General features: G+C 39.8%; 1 protein-coding gene across 3 annotated transcripts in view; it reads left to right on the top strand.

Annotated features, from left to right (window-relative positions):
- Positions 1-6,079: 6,079 nt before the first annotated feature.
- The window catches only part of LOC121309835 (sodium bicarbonate transporter-like protein 11), a 32,374-nt gene continuing 15,965 nt past the window's right edge, over positions 6,080-22,488 (top strand). The window contains exons 1-7 of one of the 3 annotated variants that reach the window (XM_041243999.1): positions 6,080-6,264; positions 14,257-14,304; positions 15,820-15,942; positions 19,097-19,143; positions 20,573-20,798; positions 21,915-21,996; positions 22,138-22,261. In XM_041243999.1, coding sequence (XP_041099933.1) covers positions 6,228-6,264; positions 14,257-14,304; positions 15,820-15,942; positions 19,097-19,143; positions 20,573-20,798; positions 21,915-21,996; positions 22,138-22,261 — 687 coding nt within the window. In that variant the 5' untranslated portion in view covers positions 6,080-6,227. Of the gene's footprint in view, positions 6,265-14,253; positions 14,305-15,819; positions 15,943-19,096; positions 19,144-20,572; positions 20,799-21,914; positions 21,997-22,137; positions 22,262-22,488 lie in introns of all 3 variants that reach the window. The other 2 variants (XM_041243802.1, XM_041243359.1) reach the window with 2 other exon arrangements.

Here is a 22,488-nt window from a genome sequence, read left to right as displayed (position 1 = left end):
CTGTCTGGGATGCAGTTACAATGCAATTAAAGTGAGTTTCAATTGCAGTTACAATGGAGAAGATTAGTGGGTCAATTTTGCACCAATCTTCACCGAACATCCATGTACACTCCATGTACACTTTGGATTGCATTTGACTAAAATCCGATAAACTCTTGATGTTATAATAATATTTTGAACCCTGCAGGTGCTGTGTAATGAAATAAAAGTTTCTGGATGCTTGTGCTCCTCACTTAACCTTATCGACCTTGAATTAAAAGATGATGCTAATGTCAAGAACTTGTTATACAGATGCACCATGCAAATGCTTTGCTTAGTTTTCTTATTTTCCATTCGTCTCTAGGTTAGGTTCAGAGCACACTGTCTCCTTCACAGCCAAATATTTATCTAAAAGTTGTTCCTAAGAAAGACAGATTGGAGCTCTTATTTTCTCATGTGTTTTCCAAAAGAGTGCTGTGGCCCTTTGTATACATGTATGTCCAGGATTACCTTTGTCTGACAATGGACGGTCAAAGGTTGTGCTTCACTCCCTTGCAGTAAACAATAGGACCCTGACAATTTCCTGCCCCAGCCCACCCCACCCTCCAGCAGATCTCCAGTCTGCAATGTGTGCCTGTTAAGCACTCCCACCCTGGCTGAGAAAAGGACACGGATGTGTGGTTTTTGCTGCTAGCATGTTACTGCAGACTCCAATGCTTACAGCAATTAGTATGTCATTAATACGTGGTTTCATTAATGCCATGAGGAGTCGTTTTCTGCCAGGCCAGTAGTCTTGAGTTCTGTGATTTCAAAGCAAGTGCAAAGTTGACCCACATTTAGTCTAGAAAGGCTCACTTTTAAAAAAAAAAATACAAGTAGTGAGAAATAACTTAAACCAATAATATGATGTTCTTATCTCCAACTTGTAATTCCATGCATTTTTTTATTTTTTATAATATAATTATGTAGCGTGCATCTGAAAGCACTTAAGGGGCTGGCATAAAGGTGCTTGAGGTACATGCATGCATGCTGTAGCTTCTTTAGCCAATGTAGTAAATGGGCTTGTGGTACTGGCACATAATAAGGCACAGGGAAAACAATTAAAGGAGTGCCTCTGCAGGCTCTGCTGAAGCCCAAATGCACGTATGACATGGTTTACTACTTTGTCAGCGATATACTGTACTGTGCTGTCAACCATGTGTGTTATCATGCTTTTTTACCACACAAGAGTTCATCACTTCCACCATCACTCCCCGCAGTGCTGGAACCAACCTTCATACATGACACCAGCCAACCAGAGACTGTTTTACTGACTAGCAATAGACCAACCATTTGCCCTCCTGATGTTACGCCAGATAAGAACATAAGAAAGTTTACAAACGAGAGGAGGCCATTCGGCCCATCTTGCTCGTTTGGTTGTTAGTAGCTTATTGATCCCAAAATCTCATCAAGCAGCTTCTTGAAGGATCCCAGGGTGTCAGCTTCAACAACATTACTGGGGAGTTGATTCCAGACCCTCACAATTCTCTGTGTAAAAAAGTGCCTCCTATTTTCTGTTCTGAATGCCCCTTTGTCTAATCTCCATTTGTGACCCCTGGTCCTTGTTTCTTTTTTCAGGCTGAAAAAGTCCCTTGGGTCGACACTGTCAATACCTTTTAGAATTTTGAATGCTTGAATTAGGCCACCACGTAGTCTTCTTTGTTCAAGACTGAACAGATTCAATTCTTTTAGCCTGTCTGCATATGACATGCCTTTTAAGCCCGGAATAATTCTGGTCGCTCTTCTTTGCATTCTTTCTAGAGCAGCAATATCTTTTTTATAGCGAGGTGACCAGAACTGCACACAATATTCAAGATGAGGTCTTACTAGTGCATTGTACAGTTTTAACATTACTTCCCTTGATTTAAATTCAACACTTTTCACAATGTATCCGAGCATCTTGTTCGCCTTTTTTATAGCTTCCCCACATTGTCTAGATGAAGACATTTCCGAGTCAACAAAAACTCCTAGGTCTTTTTCATAGATTCCTTCTCCAATTTCAGTATCTCCCATATGATATTTATAATGTACATTTTTATTTCCTGCGTGCAGTACCTTAAACTTTTCTCTATTAAATGTCATTTGCCATGTGTCTGCCCAGTTCTGAATCTTGTCTAGATCATTTTGAATGACCTTTGCTGCTGCAACAGTGTTTGCCACTCCTCCTACTTTTGTGTCGTCTGCAAATTTAACAAGTTTGCTTACTATACCAGAATCTAAATCATTAATGTAGATTAGGAATAGCAGAGGACCTAATACTGATCCCTGTGGTACACCGCTGGTTACCACACTCCATTCTGAGGTTTTTCCTCTAATCAGTACTTTCTGTTTTCTACATGTTAACCACTCCCTAATCCATGTACATGTGTTTCCTTGAATCCCAACTGTGTTCAGTTTGAGAATTAATCTTTTGTGCGGGACTTTGTCAAAAGCTTTCTGGAAATCTAAATAAACCATGTCATATGCTTTGCAATTATCCATTATCGATGTTGCATCTTCAAAAAAATCAAGCAAGTTAGTTAGACACGATCTCCCTTTTCTAAAACCATGTTGACTGTCTCCCAGGCCACTGTTACCATATAGGTATTTTTCCATTTTGGATCTTATTATAGTTTCCGTAAGTTTGCATATAATAGAAGTCAGGCTTACTGGTCTGTATTTACCTGGCTCAGTTTTGTTTCCCTTTTTGTGGATCGGTATTACGTTTGCAATTTTCCAGTCTGTCGGTACCACCCCTGTGTCAAGAGACTGCTGCATGATCTTGGTTAGCGGTTTGTAAATTACTTCTTTCATTTCTTTGAGTACTACTGGGAGGATCTCATCCGGCCCAGGGGATTTGTTTATTTTAAGAGCTCCTAGTCCCTTTAACACTTCTGCCTCAGTTATGCTAAAGTTATTTAAAACTGGATAGGAACTGGATGACATGTGGGGCATGTTGTCAGTATCTTCCTTTGCCCAGTATCTTCCTTCAACGCCCAGTCAATCCCTTAGCTGACTTTAAGGAGGGTATTCACTACTTGAGTAATTCCAAGGAGTAGGGAATGGAGATTGAATGCACTTTGGCTAGCTCTTACTTAGCTCTCGTCCTTCAAAAACCCAAGCACTGCATAGAACCAAGCAAATCACACTGCAAGGAAGGCCTGCTGTCGGCAGCTCCTCCAGGGTCCTAGTGATCCCTTAGAGGAAATGTAGTTGTCATTAAATTGAGTTGTGTTCCACCTCCTAACAACTTTACAAATCTTGATAAAATGTCACAGAACAGTACAGTTGATATTAATTGGATATTAAGTGCCCTTGTGATCAGAGGCTAGGGGTGTTCTGGCTCTCTCTATTCAGTGAGAGACTCATTCAACAAAGTAAACATTTTTTATATAAACTATATTCATGGCAGTTTTCTCCGGTTGCATGCTCAGCACTTTTAATCACACTCACCGCTTCCTTATCTCTTTGTTTTCCTGACACAGCGAGTTCTTGATCCTGACCTGCCCAGTCTTTGCCCTTTACTGGCAAGCTTTAATCAGTTTCCTTCTGGCTTCTTCTGCTTTTAGTTGCTTTATATATATATATATATATATATATATATATATATATATATATATATATATATATATATATATATTGTTCCAGTTTTCATTTTTTTTTTTTTTTTTAATTATTGGACTAACACCCATCAACGACAGTATTTGTTTTTTCCTATGCTTTGAAGGTATTCATACATTATTAGGTACAACATTTAGTTTAATTTGATCAGCTTTTACTGCTGTGATAAACCACCACTGGATTTACAGCACCGTGGGATGCACCTGGATTGTGTCAGCTATAATGTTTCTAGACCAGACTGGAATGTCATTGGTACAGCACATTAATAAGAGAGAGAAAGCTACTATACACAAAAAAGATATATTTCGTATATTTGGGTGGTAGTTTAGTTTAGGTCAGATTATTCACTTTGTGCTGCAGGGCCAGCACAGAGACACCTCAATAGTGCAGTACTAATGCAAAGAGAGACTTAAATAGTCCATACTCAACAAACCATAATACAAATATAACACTGAAATAATTCCAAACAACCCAGACCTCCAGGCATATGAGCCGAGCAGGACAGCAGCACATGTGTGAGCTACGTCTCTTCAAAGCCAAACAAATACTTTACTGGTTAAAAAAACATTAAAAAACCTGCATGTTTCGAGCATGGTCTGCCATGTTTTCACTGATGCTTTATTATACCTTACTATGCTTTTACAATGGTAATGGGTACAGGTTAAAGAGCATTGCCTAACTATAAATATTGCCGGGCTAACAAGCATGCCATAGGCAAGACATCAGGCATCTCTCTGGGGGCAAAAATGACCCTTGCTTCAGCTGATGCAGCAATGCCACTTTAAACAGCTGAGGGATCATTTAATCATCCACTAGTTTTGCATTTATGTCTAACCAGAAACAAGCAAACAGCAACAATTATTTAAAAGAAAAAAAAAAGTTTTAACTACGCTCTGAAGGTCATTCATAAAGAATCTACCCCAGTGTGGACATAAAAAAAAAAAAACAAACTGATGCTCAGAGACTTCAAGTAAGTAGAGGGGTGCAAAGTTACTGTCTTGTGCGGTGGTGAATGCTTTATGGATTTTGCAGTAGGATGCAATAAATATACTTTTTTTTTTTTTTTTTTAAGAGCTGACACTGTCAATATATCATATCACTATTGAGATGCACCTGTGCTGGCTCTGCGGGCACAAAGTGTATAAAGTAAATTGCTGGGTTGCAAGCGACCACTATTTGCATGTTCATTTTTTGCAAGCCCCCATGTGGAGTGCCATGCCCAGTAACAGGAGAGATTTGAATGTTAGGACAGGGGAGATAATATCCCAAACTGCCAGACAGGGGCATGGCTCACAGTGATGGTGCCTCTACTAGCATACTAGAGCTCAGAGGGGGTTAGCAGCTGACTACCACAGCTGACTACCTCTCAGGAGGGGGATACATTTGTGTAGCTTAAGGGACCTTAAAGCACACCTTGTATACACAAGAAGCTAAGGACTGCAGGAAACTGTGATATACAATAGCAACTTAAGAGATGGTTAAAAAAAATCGATATATTTTAAGCCTGATACAAACATATATTTCCAACTGTTGCAGCATTCGATTGTGGATTCCGGAGAGGAGAGCATATTAGCTCTGTCAGTCCTGCAGGTTAGGGAAGCAAAACCAGCAGGTAATGTTTCTCCTAATCGTGCCACAGCAGCAACAACAGCTCTCGATTTCCTAGAAGAGGGACTTGGCTTAGCTGAGGGATTGGAGGACCCCACTGAACCTTCAGTCCTCCTGAGCTGTGTGGGGAATTGCTGAATTGAGAGAACATTATTGGACAGTCTAAATTGGGAGAAAATTAGGGGTAACCTTTAGCACAGAAAAATATCAATATCCTCAATTAAAGTAAAAAGATTGAGGATAAATATTATTAAGAAGTTGAACAAACGTGACTCAGCGGTATCGGAAACTGAATCTGTTAGGCAAAATGAAGTTTGCAGGGGAACAGACATTTAATGTCTGTAAAAAAGCAGGTCATGTGAAAGGTTTTATTGCTTTTGTTCATTTTGTAGCATGCTGTGTTGCATGTTTTAATAATACGACGTAAAGCTGTTTGCTTCAAGGTACTCTAAGAAAGAGTGCACAGTAAGAGTGCTTTTGAAGGCTGTATAACTGTTATAAATAATTATAAAACTTTCAGATTTTCCCCACATCTCTAAATAATCCTTATTCATATCATAGCACTTCCCAAATTTAGAACAGAACCTTATTAATGGTCCCTGCATTCTCTCAAGGAAGTAGAGTCAGTTACATATTCTGTATAATAAACAATAACAGAGATTCTATAAGTGGGTAAACAACAGTGTCAATCATTGAGAGCAGACTTGCCTAGCTGCTTCTTACCCAGATACCCCCCTTCCTGAATCAGCCTGAAGCAGTGCAGGCACTGGGACCCAGAAGAGAGTCTCCTCTGCCCCTCCTTGCCTGCCTGCCTGCCTCCTAGCCTTGCACACTTTGCATTGAGTAACAAAGGCGGGCAGTTTCATTTTGGCACTGAGAGAGATCCTACAGTGACTCAGGTAGTGATGGAAGTGATGGCAATGTTGCTCTGACTGAGGAGTTTAGGAATGATGATGATGATGATGATGATGGGTTGACTGGGGGATCCTCACACCAGCACCATGGAATCCATTACTGTTCTTCACTTTGAGCCTTCCGGTAAGACTATTACATTGCACAGGATTACAGCTGTATCATAGTACAGCATTTTACAAGTGTGCCAGGAGATCTCGTGATTAACCTGAGCACAGCACACGCTTAGCTTTTGACATACGCCTCCTGTTCAGAAGGGGTGGTGGCGGTAGACCAGATGTATCACTTGCCTAGCTGCTAAATGATTTCCATTGAACAAAAATTGAGACTTTAGTTCACGCAGTCTTGTTTTGTTTCATCTACAGTAGCATAATTTCCACCAACCTAGAACAAAGCCCAACTGCTCATTAATATGAAGCAGATGTGCTTATCTCTTCTGTGTCAATGTGGTTTTTAAATCTGGTAAATAAAAGCTGTTCTGAGGTTTACTGCTTTGCATAACGTGAGTCATGACAGATCCGCTAGAGCCATCATGCTATTGATCACCCTAACCAGAGGAAGACAGCAGAGAGGCACAAACATACCTTCCATACTGGCTTATTAAAGACAGTGGTTTATTCAATTATTACATGCTTAGAGATGTTGGGTTTTGAAGTCTATAATAATCAATATTGATATTGCACAGACGTTTATTTTCTTTACGTTAATGTTAACATCCGTTTAATTTGCCAATTTATCTTTAGCACCATAGCAAAGATGTTATGCAGCACAAGATGCTCAATGTAAGCTTTGCATGCAATATGGCCTACAGCTCTTTGGGGGACTCACCCCCAAACCAAATGGCTGCAGTGGTTGGAATAAACTATGTGCATTCTCTTTTCTCTGGGGTTGAATTGATTGTTCCAGATTGTTTAGTAAGAAATAAAAAGGGAAAAAATATATCTGACTGGTTCTGGGTGTTTTCTTGGGTGGAGGGAAGTAAGGGGGGAAAGTTAGCATGGTCCCCAAGAATTTTTTTTAAATGAACTTGGTAGTTTAAAATGATGTTGGCCACCCCCCACTTTTAGAAATGCTCTGGCACTGTTGAATTCACTTCAACACCCTGCTTCTCACTTCTATGTTTCTCAAACGTATTACAGCAAAATGTACAGCTGAACTACAAAGCCTGGTTTTACTGTAGTGTTACTTTAATACGATTATTCTTCAAGGTGGTTTTAACAGGAAGGAAAAGGAGGAGCGTGGAACAACCTTAAGACTCATCAATTTTTAAATGTGTGCTGCTAAACTTAAACGAATTGATAAGCATATTATTTCCGGAGAGCTGCTGCAAGCACATTTAAAAAAAAAAAAAAAAAAAAAATTGAATGTCTGTTTTTGATTTTGATTGTCGAAACTCTATATAGGAATCCTTTTATATTGAGTTATATATTGGTTTATGTTTCATATTTTGGTAAATTAGATGTATGCTTTTTGATAGCTGATGATCAGCTGGCCTTTAGAGAGAGAGAAATAAAAATCAGGAACTTTTAAAAATGTAACCCTATCACAGTGTATTTATAGTGGTGTAAATTGCATCCATCTTCACCAAGGAAATTAGCCCAGTCCACAATCAGTCATTTTTGGCCTCACGAGTTGTGATTGCCATTAGTTTTATTTTAAGATATATGCTTACATTATTGTGGCTGGTTTCTGCATACAAAGGTAAACAAGGCTTGTATCAGCACTGGGTGCTAGGCAGCCTCCTGCTTCTGGCTACTGTCCCTTCTCTCAGCGATTGAGATTCATCCCCCTTGTTTCTCTGAACTACCTCAGATTGAAGTCAAATCAATTAGAATATCAGCTGGGAGCTGACCAATCAGCATCACTCCCAACAGACATTCCACACATGGAAATGAACAGCCTAATAACTTTCTAAGGCTTAAAGTTGACCCTTTCCTGGGTTCAGTAAACACACACATTTTACAACACTATTGAATCTACCGATATGGGAGATAGTCAGCATGATTTTAGGAAAGGGAGATTGTGTCTAACTAACCTGCTTGATTTTTTTGAGGATGCAACATCGACAATGGATAATTACAAAGCATAAGACCTGGTTTATTTAGATTTCCAGAAAGCTTTTGACAAAGTCCCGCATAAAAGATTAATTCTGAAACTGAACGCAGTAGGTATTCAAGGAAATGCATGCAAATGGATTAGGGAGTGGTTAACATGTAGAAATCAGAAAGTACTGATTAGAGAAGAAACCTCAAATGGAGTGAAGTAACCAGTGGTGTACCAAAGGGATCAGTATTAGGTCCTCTGCTATTCCTAATCTACATTAATGACTTTGATTCTGGTATTGTATGAAAACTTGTTAAATTTGCAGACAACACAAAAATAGGAGGAGTGGTAAACACTGTTGCAACATCAAAGATTATTCAAAATGATCTAGACAGCATTTACAACTGGGCAGACGCATGGCAAATGACATTTAATAGAGAACAGTGTAAGGTACTGCATGCAAGCATTCAAAATTGTCATTATAAATATCATATGGGAGATAATGAAATTGAAGAAGGAATCTATGAAAGACCATAGAGTTTATATTGACTCAGAAATGTCTTCATCTAGACTATGTGGGGAAACTATAAAAAAAGGCCAACAAGATGCTCATATATATATATATATATATATATATATATATATATATATATAATATATATATATATATATATATATATTATATATCAACACACACAACATAAAATCACAAGAACAAACACTGTTTACTAGTGAGGGGTTTTCAGTCCGTCATATGGATTTCCTGCATCCACTAGGGCCAGAGTGTTGTAGGTTGGGTTAATAGCCGATACAGGACTCCACTGTGCAGTGCCAGCTGTGGGAACACAAAGCCACTTTTTAAGGAACAGTCTTGAAACCTGGTTTGAGGTGTGCCATGCAGTGGCCTACAGGGTCAGCAACCCCCCAAGGCCCAACTCTCAGCCACTCAGAGAGAGGGAAAGCCAACACACCCTCTTCCCCACCTCTCTGTGTCACTGCCAGATATACGAGGCTGCTGCCCCCTTCCTGCAGAACCATGCATGCGCCAAACAGTCAGCACAGATCTCCCCTGTTACACGTGATCATTTTTATTCGTTACTGTTGTGTACAGAACATATCTCCCCTGTTACACAGTCTTTAATTAACTCCTGTTTTTCATTCACATTTTACTAAACAAGAACCAAACAAATTGAGAGTGGTTAAGGATCTTCTCGTCCAAACTGTCAGATGCCTCCTCATGACACTTGAGTCAATCTCAAATGTATTTTAACAAGAAACTATTTGAACAAGCACTCAACCAAAATCTGAAAGATTCAATATTTAAAGAGTTTATTACAAACTTATCAGCAGGAAATCTAAGCCTGTACAGTTTGGGAAAGAAGTCAATTAACCAAACATTTATTTTATCAAAAGACAAAACAGCCAACCTAAGTAATAAATTAGAGGTTGATTATATAAACATAACCTGCTCTCTACACATTCATTTACTCCAATTCATAGTTTACCAAATTGGATTTCAAAACCCCAGTCAGCATGGTTTTAGGAAAGGGAGATCGTGTCTAACTGCTTGATTTTTTTGAGGATGCAACATCGATAATGGATAATTGCAATCAAATTTTCAGAATAATAGCGATCAACTCTGAGCGGATCCAAACTCATCTGTAACAATTACTGTAATAAAGATGCTGGCCTAAAAAGTAATGAAGCTTTATTTTGTTCAAACTGGATTAGTTACACCATAACATAAATATGCTATCTATTTTTACAATTGGACTATGGGTACTTAACATTCTACAGCAAATGTCCTGCTAAAAGTTACATGATATTATGTTAATCATGGATTAAGGTTAACTGGAGCACTACAGCATGTATTGATGAAACAAAACCCTTAGATTTAATTGTTTTTCAGACTTCTACTAAAGCTTCTAAAATGCCCTACAGCCCCAAGTGGCGCTCTAGTTAACGAACAGTAGATAGAACTCTGGAACGGAGTGCTGCAGCATTAAAACGGCTCATTTATAAAAGCTAAATGCTAATGTTTCAAGGCTGCAGTATAAGAGACAACAGACATATTGTTCTGAGTAGATGTCCTGCTTTTAATCTCCTACTAGCAGCCAGGCTGGGGAGGATGTATAAATCTATATGTGTTACCAGAAACTTGGAGTACCCAGATAAAAGAGGTTGTATGGGCCCCATGCTCTTGATCGAACGTCAACAACAGCCAAGTAGTGGAGGTGACTGGGTGTTGAACTCTTTCGATCACCAGAGTAGCTTCAGGTTAGTCATGTGGGGTGGCCGAGGAGAAACATCAATGTGGCTAGATATGCCATTCAATACACCCCTTGAACCCCAGGCTAGTGCTAAAATATTTAAACTGACTGCACCTATATGAAAATGACCTATATGGTAACAGGATCCTGGGAGACAGTCAGCATGGTTTTAGGAAAGGGAGATCGTGTCTAACTAACTTGCTTGATTTTTTTGAGGATGCAACATTGATAATGGATAATTGCAAAGCATATGACATGGTTTATTTAGATTTCCAGAAAGCTTTTGACAAAGTCCCGCACAAAAGATTAATTCTCAAACTGAACGCAGTAGGGATTCAAGGAAACACATGTACATGGATTAGGGAGTGGTTAACATGTAGAAAACAGAAAGTACCGATTAGAGGAAAAACCTCAGAATGGAGTGTGGTAAACGATGGAGTACCACAGGGATCAGTATTAGGTCCTCTGCTATTCCTAATCTACATTAATGATTTAGATTCTGGTATAGTAAGCAAACTTGTTAAATTTGCAGACGACACAAAAGTAGGAGGAGTGGCAAACACTGTTGTAGCAGCAAAGGTCATTCAAAATGATCTAGACAAGATTCAGAACTGGGCAGACACATGGCAAATGACATTTAATAGAGAAAAGTGTAAGGTACTGCACGTAGGAAATAAAAATGTACATTATAAATATTATATGAGAGATACTGAAATTGGAGAAGGAATCTATGAAAAAGACCTGTGAGTTTTTGTTGACTCAGAAATGTCTTCATCTAGACAATGTGGGGAAGCTATAAAAAAGGCTAACAAGATGCTCGGATACATTGTGAAAAGTGTTGAATTTAAATCAAGGAAGTAATGTTAAAACTGTACAATGCACTAGTAAGACCTCATCTTGAATATTGTGTTCAGTTCTGGTCACCTCGCTATAAAAAAGATATTGCTGCTCTAGAAAGAGTGCAAAGAAGAGCGACCAGAATTATTCCGGGTTTAAAAGGCATGTCATATGCAGACAGGCTAAAAGAATTGAATCTGTTCAGTCTTGAACAAAGAAGACTACGTGGTGACATAATTCAAGCATTCAAAATTCTAAAAGGTATTGACAGTGTTGACCCAAGGAACTTTTTCAGCCTGAAAAAAGAAACAAGGACCAGGGGTCACAAATGGAGATTAGACAAGGGAATTCAGAACAGAAAATAGGAGCCACTTTTTACACAGAGAATCATGAGGGTCTGGAATCAACTCCCCAGTAATGTTGTTGAAGCTGACACCCTGGGATCCTTCAAGAAGCTGCTTGATGAGATTTTGGGATCAATAAGCTACTAACAACCAAACGAGCAAGATGGGCCGAATGGCCTCCTCTCGTTTGTAAACTTTCTTATGTTCTTATGTTCTTATGATATTGTGTGTCATCTTGTGTACAGTGAGATGCATGCATTGAGGTAACCTGGAATGAGACAATTTCTTTGAAGTATTGTAGAGCTAGCTGGAATGAAAGGCTGCTAAATGATGGCCAGAACAATCTAATAAACATTACTATCTCAGAAAATCCAGTCACAGAGAGAACAGTCCTGACCGTAAGAACATAAGAACATTTACAAGTGAGAGGAGGCCATTCGACCTATTTAAGCTGTCCGGGTTCCTCGCAGCATCTGATTGATCTCAGAACTTTGTCAAGATAGGCCCTAAAGGATCAACAACATGACTAGATGACCCATTCCATCCTCTCATCATCACATGTGTGAAGAAGTGTCTCCTTCCATCTGTCCTGAGTCTATCTGCACTTAATTTACTGTACTTAATTTAATTTACTAATGACATTTCATTAAGGGATCCTAAGACTTATCATTAACAATTTGTTCCAAAATGACCCCATTGATAAGACCATCCCCAGGACGTGTCTCTTCATTCTGTAATAAACACCTAATTAAGGAATTAAAGTGTGAGTATAGTACAGAGGGGGGTCTTGTGTGACTAATCATACAGTAAAGAGGGGGTGTTGTGTGACTAATCATACAGTAAAGAGGGGGTGTTGTGTGACTAATCATACAGTAAAGAGGGGGTGTTGTGTGAATAATCATATAGTAAAGAGGAGGTGTTGTGTGACTAATCATATAGTAAAGAGGGGGTGTTGTGTGACTAATCGTAAAGAGGGGGTGTTGTGTGACTAATCATATAGTAAAGAGGGGGTGTTGTGTGACTAATCATATAGTAAAGAGGGGGTGTTGTGTGACTAATCGTATAGTAAAGAGGGGGTGTTCGAGCATAAACTGCTCGTTTCAGGTCTTGACACAACATCTAGTACATATAGTACTAGATCTCAATGGGGTTTAGGCCTGGACTTTGACCAGGCCTTTCCAAAACTTTAAATTTCTTGTTCAACCATTCTGATGTAGACTTGCTTGTGTGTTTCGAATCACTGTCTTGTTGCATGACCCAGCTGCACTTCAGCTTCAGCTTCAGCTCATGGACGGATGGCCTGACATTCTCCTGTAGAATTCTCTGATACAGAGCAGAATTCATGGTTCCTTCAATGATGGCAAGTAGTCCAGGTCCTGATGCAGCAAAGCATCCCCAAATCATGACACTACCACCACCATGCTTGACCATTGGTATCTTATTGTGGAATGCAGTGTTTGGTTTTTGCCAGACATAACGGGGCCCATGTTGGCCAAAAAGTTCGACTTCTGTCTCACCTGTCCATAGAACATTGTTCCAGAACTCTTGAGGATCATCCAGGTGCTTTTTGGCAAACTTGAGACGAGCATTTATGTTCTTAGTGAGCAGTGGTTTCTGCCTTGCTACTCTGCCATGAATCCCATTTTTGCCCAGTGTCTTTCTGATGGTGGAGTCATGAACACTGACCTTAGCCGAGGCGAGAGAGGCCTGCAGATCTCTGGAGTTTGTTCTAGGGTTCTTTGTGACTTCCTGGACGATTTTATGCCTTGCTCTTGGAGAGATTTTGGCAGGACGGCCACTCCTGGGAAGATGCACTACTGTTCCAAACATTCTCCATTTGGATGATATGGCTCTGACTGTGGATTGGTGGAGCCCCAGAGCCTTAAAAATGGCTTTGTAACCCTTTCCAGACTGATAGGCATCAACAACTTTTTTCCAGTGGTCTTCAGGAATTTCTTTTGATCGTGACATCATGTGCCTCTAGAACTTGTTGGCTGACAACTTCACTCTGAATGTAAGGAACAAAGTTAATCAGATTTATATTGGGGCTGTCCCAAATCAGGCTTGATTGTTAACCAAAGTATTCAAAAAGCTGACCCTAATTATCCCTTTAATTGGATTGAGTTAACTAGGGGGGCAATAACTTTTTCACACCTGAAGATTGCAAGTTTGATTACCTTGCACACCAAACAAATAAAAGAAACACCAAACTTTGGTGCCATTTTTTCTCTCAGACTCCCTATACCCCCTAGACTATATACTACTACAACCCACAAAAAGATCGACCAAATTCAAAAATGTAAATGAAAAATGTAGAAAATCAGATAGGGGGCAAATACTTTTTCACAGCACTGTAGCTCTTGGTTTTGGAACAGGGTGTGAGGGCATTGAGTGAAATCCCACAGTAAACAACTTTTGTCCATTAGTGCAAGCAATTATTTATTTTATGTCTTTTCATTGTTCTATAAACTGAATGTGTGTGCCCGTCATGCAGAGAGCAGTGCACCCTCCATCTGACAAGTTCATAAAGCAGACGCTGACGAACAATTGTGTGATCAGACTTTTGTCTAATTTCTTTTCGTGTTGTTTTTTTTGTTTGTTTGTTTTTTAATTTGTTTTAGAAGCTCCTCCTTCAGGTATGTCCAATAATGGATACCTTTTCCAAGAGATTGGTAAGTAAACTTTGAATAATTTTAAACAGTATTTAAGTCACTATAACTTCAGGCTTTAACAAGGCACAAGAGTCCTAGGGTTTTAAGATTCTTCTGTATATTTATATTTTGAATAAGAAATATTCCCTTTAAAAAGAAAACATAATGTGAATCACCTCATTCAATGCCCAGTAATGAAAAATAATTTGACAATTTTGCACTGTACAAAAAGTAGAAGATGTTTAGCGTTACAGCAGATAAATGCTTAGAATCATGGTGGTAATAGACGTCATGTATTGACATATTTGACAGTTGATAATCTTGAATTTTTTTGGCAGTTTACATATTTGTCAAGATCTGCAGTGCTAAAAGACAACCCATGACAATGACAATGACAGTTGTTCTCAAAACCTTTATGTGTGAATAAAAATCATTTCTCTGCAGGTTACTGTGTGTTAAGATAAAACTAGAAGAATTGGAGTCAAGCAGACAAAGGCTTCTGCTAGCACTTTCTTCAGTTTACAATAAAGTCTTTGAAAGTGTTCCCAGAAGAAGAAAGCACTAGCTGAAACATTTGTCTACTTGACTTCTGGCTGGTTTCACGAACCCTCAAGCACTAATCTTATTTTTTGGCTGATTTCACAGACCCTCTTTAGCACTAATCTTTATTTTTGGTTGGTTTCATAGACTCTCTCTAGCACTAATCTTGATTTTTGGCTGGTTTCACAGACACTCTGTAGCACTAATCTTGATTTCTGGCTGGTTTCATAGACCCTTTAGCACTAATCTTGATTTATGGTTGGTTTCACAGACACTAGCACTAATCTTGATTTATGGTTGGTTTCACAGACCATCTTTTGCGCTAATCTTGATTTTTAGCTGGTTTCGTAGATCCTCTAGCACTAATCTTGACTTCTGGTTGGTTTCACAGACCCTATTTAGCACTGCTGGATTACAGTACCTACTGTTCAGTCAGGAATCTCTTGCACTAGATTATTTATTAAAACAGATTAGATAACACAACTACACTATAAATATTTGACTGTACACTCTTTGGTCTTGGGACTTGCCTTTCGAGGTACCCCTGCCCATAAATTAGCTTGCACATAAGTGGACAGCCTCACCGCTGGGAAGCCCTGGGCAGGATAGCTGCTGTCCCCCATTAGACAAAGCCAAAAATCAGATGGAGGCTGGGGAAGAGGAGGCAAACTCTGGAGCACAGCTGGGACATAATGGATTGAAGATTGGACGTATTGTTTATCGAAGGACAAATAAGATACTAGCCATTTGACTGATGATTTGATCTGGGATTGGAAGTGCCTAAAATGTGCTTGATGTTTACATGATTTGATCTAAGGTTAAAGAGAGCTGTCTGCCAGAACCACTGCTTTGTTTAATTATATGTAAGTTAGAAATGGGTAGTCCAAAAATAGTGCTAACTGGGGGATATGAAACCAGCTGTTAGTTTCTTCTAGTCTTACCTTCTAATTCTGCATGAGTCTCTCATCACTGTGTGTTTACTGCGTTTCTTTACAGCATTACGGGAGGGTGACCCAGACAATGAGTGTGAGAGCCGAGAAGGGGGTCCAGATACGTCCATCGACACTGAGGACAACACTCATTTCTTCATTAACATCGATGCCAAGCAAAGGGGCACTGGTGAGTCAACAAGTATGTGTGTGCGTGTGTATAGATCCTACGCTGTGCAAACCAACTGGTCCCCACAAAGATGGTAAGCATGAAAACACATGCAGGGAAAATGAAATATTAAATATGCAGTGGAGTTTAAACAGAAAATATGCAAATGAGAGTCATTGCAAGGTTAGGATAGCAGACTATAGGTATTGTCATGCAAGAAGTGGCTGAAAACCGGGACTTTTTTTTTTATTTTTAACATTTAAATATTTTCCAATTTTTCTCACAATTTTGTAATGTTAAAATTGTGTAATGAGTATCGTCATTACTGCCATTCCTAATCAAATAAAGGGGGAGCATCGTCATTACAGGAGCATCGTCATCCCAGCACTTTCTCCTGCAGTCCCTAAAAGTGAAAGGCACTCAATTGTGTGACTACGACAGGGGTCTGAGTGCTGCTGCAAGCTTTTCCAGCAGCATGCTTTCCCCGGGGTGGAGTGGGGATCAACCAGCGGACACACAATGGGGCTCGGCTTTCTCAGGTCAGCACTGCCTTTATTGTGAATGTCTGCCGGCTCAAAGCTGACCCTTGCTCGGCATCCGACAGCCTCTTATCATAATGAGCAAGGGTGGCAAGGTGCCCGCACATTTTATTATTTTTGTGTTATTATAATGTGTGTTGTATTTTTATCATTGTTGTTATTTGTATTATTATTATTGTCGTAGTATTATTGTTATTATATGTATTTATGTGCGAGCGGATGGATTATTTGAGACCGGAGAAAAGGCCAGTTTCATAAAATATAGTTGGCGTGGACACGGTTAAATCTCCGTCCCAAGAAATCCTGTGGGAATGTGGCTGGAGCCTTAAGGTAATCATTGTATTAATGGTTAATTAAAGCTCCAGCCACAGAATATAAAAGACACACTCCAGGCTCATTAATGAAGAATATATGAAGCGTTAAGAGAGCGAGAGCGAATGCTATCAAGGAGAGATCCCAAGAGGCACTTGTAATATTTAAGAAAGACCAATTGCTTGTGTCTGTTGCGTCTTGGCAAATGTGTCCTTTTCTTTTGTGCATTCAGTGTTTAGTTTAAACTGTTTGTTTGTTTTTATTATTTAAACAAATATAGGGCTGCGGCCGGTTTCCCCGTACCTTCAATCTGGTGTGTACTGATTCCTGGATGCTGACGTCACCACCCATGCCCACACACAGCCATCTTTATAACAGTAGGCGCTGGCTTTTTAAAGGGTTTCCTCTGCATCAAGGCGAGCCCAGTGTGTTCCAGAAAGTTAATAACAGGAAGGGTTGGAGGTATAGGGGATTTCCTAGATACAGCTTTTTGCGTCGTTAGCAACAGTATGCCAAGAATTCCTCCTCCGCTGTCAGTCTGTCCAGGGTTAGCAACATTAACTTTCATGAAAAAAGTGAAGGCGCAGTGTGCATTCAGTTTTTATGATCCCTTTCCTTCCATGCGCTGAGATTGATGGCTTCGCTGTCCTTTCACGCAACAAAGCTGTATCCTGCATTAATGCCAGTCCCAATCAATGCAACACAACCCTTCCCCATTCAGGTGTAACAAGCAGATACTGCTTTTATTTGTTAAGTATAGTCTATAGTGGGTTGTTAGAATGTCACTATGTCACGCGCTCTATTTGCATGCGTCTGAAATCAAGTCCAATGTAATTGACGGGGGTAATCAATGTCTACAGGGGTTTGCCTCTATAATTAGCTCCCCTGATTTTAACCAGGTGCACTGTTTTGTTAATTGCTGTATTGGTTTGCTTTTTATTTAATTCTCAGGTTGTACTGCTGTGTTCATTTTACTTTATTGAAAGTGCATGCCTGTCCTTGTTAATCATCATTCATGGAGTTAATTTGCTTGTTATTTCTCCCCTATTTAATGATTGCAATCAGGTTGAGAGAGAGCAGCAGCAAGGATAGGCTGAAGCTGAGCTGTGTCTGTGTTAAAAAGCTCCATTCACTGTAGGGGCGGTAGACCTGCTTGTGTGTTTCCTGTAGATGTGTTGAAGTTCGCTGCTGCTGTCATCTGCACTTCCTCTCTCTCTCTCTCTCTGTCTTTTTTTTCATATGTGGGTAGGCTTCTCCCCCTTTGTGAGCTTGTTGTAAACCTTTGTTTTTGCTTTGTGCTTTGTTTAAATCTTTTTACCCAGGCCTGGGATGCATATTAAAACATAGCTGTAGTCTAAGTATAACTCTTTTTAAAATAAAGGATTGTTTTTTAATGTTATGTAGTTAGCAGGCATTATCTTGGCATGTATTTGCCCTAGAGGGATTGGCAGGTACTGAAGCCCTGCCAGTTTCACATGTTCACTTTAATTAATACAATAAACTGGAAACAAAATAAAGAATTAAGTGTGGATTTTCATTGTTATCATTGTATGTCTGCATTTGGGGTTTTATTCATATTTAAGTGTGGATTATTTTAAGTATATTAGGTATTTCAGTAGTATGCTGTGTTCACAAAGTTAATCTCTTTTGAGTGTTCTGCTTTACCCTGAAATAAAGTCTGGATTTCACCTGTTTTATCACAGTTCTTGTCTTGGGTTGTTTTTTTTTTTTTATTGAGAGAATACCGTGACTCCACCAATTGAATAAGGACCTGTGGTGTATTTTATAGAAGTACTTTTTCCTGGATTGGAACTCACTCCTAGGTGACATAATTGGCTACAATAAGTTTTTATTCAGCCCTAATTGGCCAGGTGTTGCACGTGACTGTTTACTTGAAAGGCAGACTGGAACCCTATATGTAGCGGGCAGTGTTGTTTGACACATTGCCATTACAGATTCTGTCCTGCCCCCTGTTAATGAGATGAGGTTAAAAGCTCTAAAACAACAAATAGATGTGCCCAGCTCTTTTGCACTGTGGTTGTGGTGCACAGGGTCATAGGTTTTGCCCCCACCCTCTGCCCTGTTACATTTATGTATTTAATTTTTACATTTTCTTTGTTTCTCAATTTTTCCCTCATCAGTTAAAACAAAACATACAGATGGCATTTATATTCCACTTTATGTTTTTAGCATTAGCACAGTCACGCTGCATTCTAATTAGCCCTTAGATACACCTTAGTGACTAGATGCACCACAAACTGATTGTGTGTAGTGTTGGTGAAACCCTATCATTGACTTGCGTCTGTTTTTTTTTTTTTGTCCAGCAGATACTGGTGATTCAGGTTGCGTGTTACTGCATACATCAAAAAAGGTACCTGCTTCATCATTTTGAAGATGTTCTCTAGCACCTCAATAGTGCTTCAATTTATAGCTTACTCTTGCAGGCATTTAATTTCTTAACATAAGCCAAATCTTTACAATTTGATAGCAAGTCTCTCCACGCTTATCATCCATCACTTCACAGCAGCCTTCTAATGAACTACTGGAAAGGTGCTGAGGTCCTTCTCAAGTTCATGTTCCTAAACCTAGTTTAATTCCTCTTTGTCTGTAATCTGTTCTATAGACCAGTACCAACACTTTTTTTCTCAGAATCCATGGCACCTAACTTATGATTCAATCTTTCTAGGTGTTTGAAGTCTATATCAATTCCACTGTTGTGATCAGTCTGTGATCATTGCATATCTTATGAATTACATGCAAGATCCATCTCTATTTAGATCATGAAAGCAAACACCAGTGTCAAATCAGTCGATATGCACACTATGCAAAGGATAATTCTAGTCCAGGTAGCCTGGTTGAAGTTCCCAAATTGTTTTAGGTTTGAAAGTACAGAATTTGAGTTTTCCAATGATGTATCTTATGTCCTGAACACAGGCTCCTAAGCGAAACTACAGCAAACCGAAACTAAGGCTTGAGTCATGTGACAAAGTTTAGTTTGTTGTCTATTACTCGGCCGCTTCAAAAGATATCGCTCCAGTTTCAAGTTCATTTAAAAGCGCCGGCTTTGCGCTTTCCATTCATGTCAGGCATGCCTGTTTGCGTACTTTCTACCACCCCCTCATTCAGTGCGCCAGTGCTGTGACGCACAGCAAATCGGTAAGTGTGTTCAAGTGCCTATAATGCAAAAACAGAAAGAGCTAGGAACACATATATTGAGGAGGCTTGGGGCTTTCCAGTGATATCTCACGTGCCCAAATGACATGTTCCTAGAATAAACTAGTGTCCAGAATACAATGGTGCCTTCACTTGCTAGGGCACATGGGCACATAGCAAAAACATAACATAATACCAAACGGTGGCTAGAAGTAAAAGAAAAGCACAATAAAGTGTTCATATACACACTTTCATTCATCCAGTTCTTAGTTATATGTTTTATTGCTGGTGTCCGGTTGGATCCCAGTTTTCCAACGTGTCATTATGAGGGTTAAGTTGATGTGTATGTTTGTGAACTTATGGAGAAATTATACAGATACGGTATAATTTAGTATACGATATATAGTCTACGGTTCCCTTGCTAATTCAGATCTTGAGCCTGACAGCGTGTCTTTTCTGCCTTCAGTGCAACTTGACTCCTATCAGAGCTTGTTACACTGAATGATTGTAAACATCATAACAAGTTAAAGCTATATTTCTTTTAAGACCAAAATGTGTGGATCTTGCAGTCTCTAATGCATAATAATGCATCTTGAGCTATCGCTGTGAGTGATGAGTCGGTCTTGCCTCTCATCTCCTCTGTGCAGTATGTGAAGCTCATGAACTTCGAGGAGGAGATCCGTGCTCACCGTGACCTGGACGGCTTCCTGGCCCGCGCCAGTATCCTGCTGGGCGAGACTGCTGCCTCGCTGGACGATGTGCTCAGGGAGATGCTGCTGCATGTGGCCCAGGACAACAACGAACCTGACTGCAACTTCGACAGTGTCATGAGCATGCTGTTCACAGACGTATGGATGCCACCAGGGGGCAATGGTGAGCTGGACGAAACTGGAGGCAGGGGGTGGAGGGGCTGCTGATTCCTATTATAGACTTTTTATATAAATGAGGTACTGTATGGGAAGTTGTCCTGACAACTATATATATATATATAATCGGACCAGGAGCATGGAGAAACTGAATGCCCATTTAATGCTTGACCCTGCTGTATTGTCTTGTACAGAGAAAGCTCAAAACAGCGCTTTCTTTGGAAATGGTATGTTTGTGATATGCACGGGACATCAGTGTCATTCAATTACACCATGAGTTTATTTCCTTGGTGTTTTGTGGTTGGCTTAGGTAAAAGTTACGACGTGCTTTAGAAACCCAGAATCACTCTTGAAACACACGTTGGGGTCCATTCAGTTGATCGGGTGATAGATCTCAATACCAGGTCCTTAGGGAATGGGGGTGTTCCTGTTTCAAGATATGAACAGCTGCTAAATTTGGATCTGCTGTCACTGAGATCAATTCAATGTTAAAGGGTTGTTTCCGGTAGTTTGTTTTCAGTCAGAGATTTCATCCAGGGGACAGCGACCTTTTGAAAAGAGGCTTTCATGGAATTTTAAAAGCAATTCATACATTGTGACAAATCAAGTTTTCCACAGCGCATTGTTAAAAAATCTTACAGAAGATTGAGCTGCAACATAAGAAGTCATTCTTGATGACCATTAAATTAACCAAAAACCGCATCGACACACTTGTGCAATAAAGGCACCAGTTAGAGAAAGGGTTTGCTGGTTTACTTTTTCAACCCTGTTTGGAAAATATTGGAATACTTGTTTTAATCAGTCCTGTAGATGACATTTAATACATTTTCACTGATCAAATGGACAACCGTCCATTACTGACTGATGATGGAACTGAAAATGTCATAAAGTTCTGTTTCAAGGTCTGTTATTACAGAGGCTCAATGCGCTGCCTACAATCTGTTGGGTACTTTTGTAACAGGCATATCTATACCTACCTCTAATTTCTGCTGTTTTTGCCTCTCTTGTTTTGTCCTAAATGCCACATTTGGTTATTAAAACAAATCCTGAACCGTCTCACGCTCTATAGGTTTAACCTAACAGTGAGCTGACTTGACCTTCTCTTTATTTCTTTTTCCAACAGTCCATCTCCTGTCAGAAACAATTCAATGTGTGACAGCCACCATCACAGGGATTCAGTATCAGCAGTCCTGGCTCTGTGTCATGTAAGTGAAACAACAGCTGAGCAGAGAGTCGACTGCGTGACTGGGGATGTCTCTTCAGAAACATTGACACCTGAGCTATTGACAAACCGGTCAGGTTAGTATTGTTCACTGTAGTGACTGCTGCCTTGTATTGTTCCACAGCTGCAACACCAAGAACCTTCTGAGGCGACATGTCTGCATCTCCCGGCTGGAGCGGCCTCAGAACTGGGGGGAGAACTGCTGTGAAGTCAGATACGTCATACTGGTCCTGGCACCACACAAAATGGTAAAAGTCATAAGAGGTTTTAGAATAACGAGGGCCATTGCACACCTGATCAAGATGAGCAAGGTTCAATACGAGGTTCAGTAAGAGGTGAGAGAAATGGTCAGCAGGTGTATTGGTGAGGTAATGTAAGCGACAGCGTGGGAGAAGTACAGGCGTGGAAAAGTGCACAGCCCTTTTTGGAAGCAGTTTGAAAGCAGGTTGACAGCTGCAGAAGAAACTAAACTTCC

The sequence above is a fragment of the Polyodon spathula genome, chromosome 1, assembly GCF_017654505.1.
Source record: "Polyodon spathula isolate WHYD16114869_AA chromosome 1, ASM1765450v1, whole genome shotgun sequence".
NCBI classification, from domain to species: Eukaryota; Metazoa; Chordata; class Actinopteri; order Acipenseriformes; family Polyodontidae; genus Polyodon; species Polyodon spathula.
This window is presented reverse-complemented; position numbering and strand designations above follow the sequence as displayed.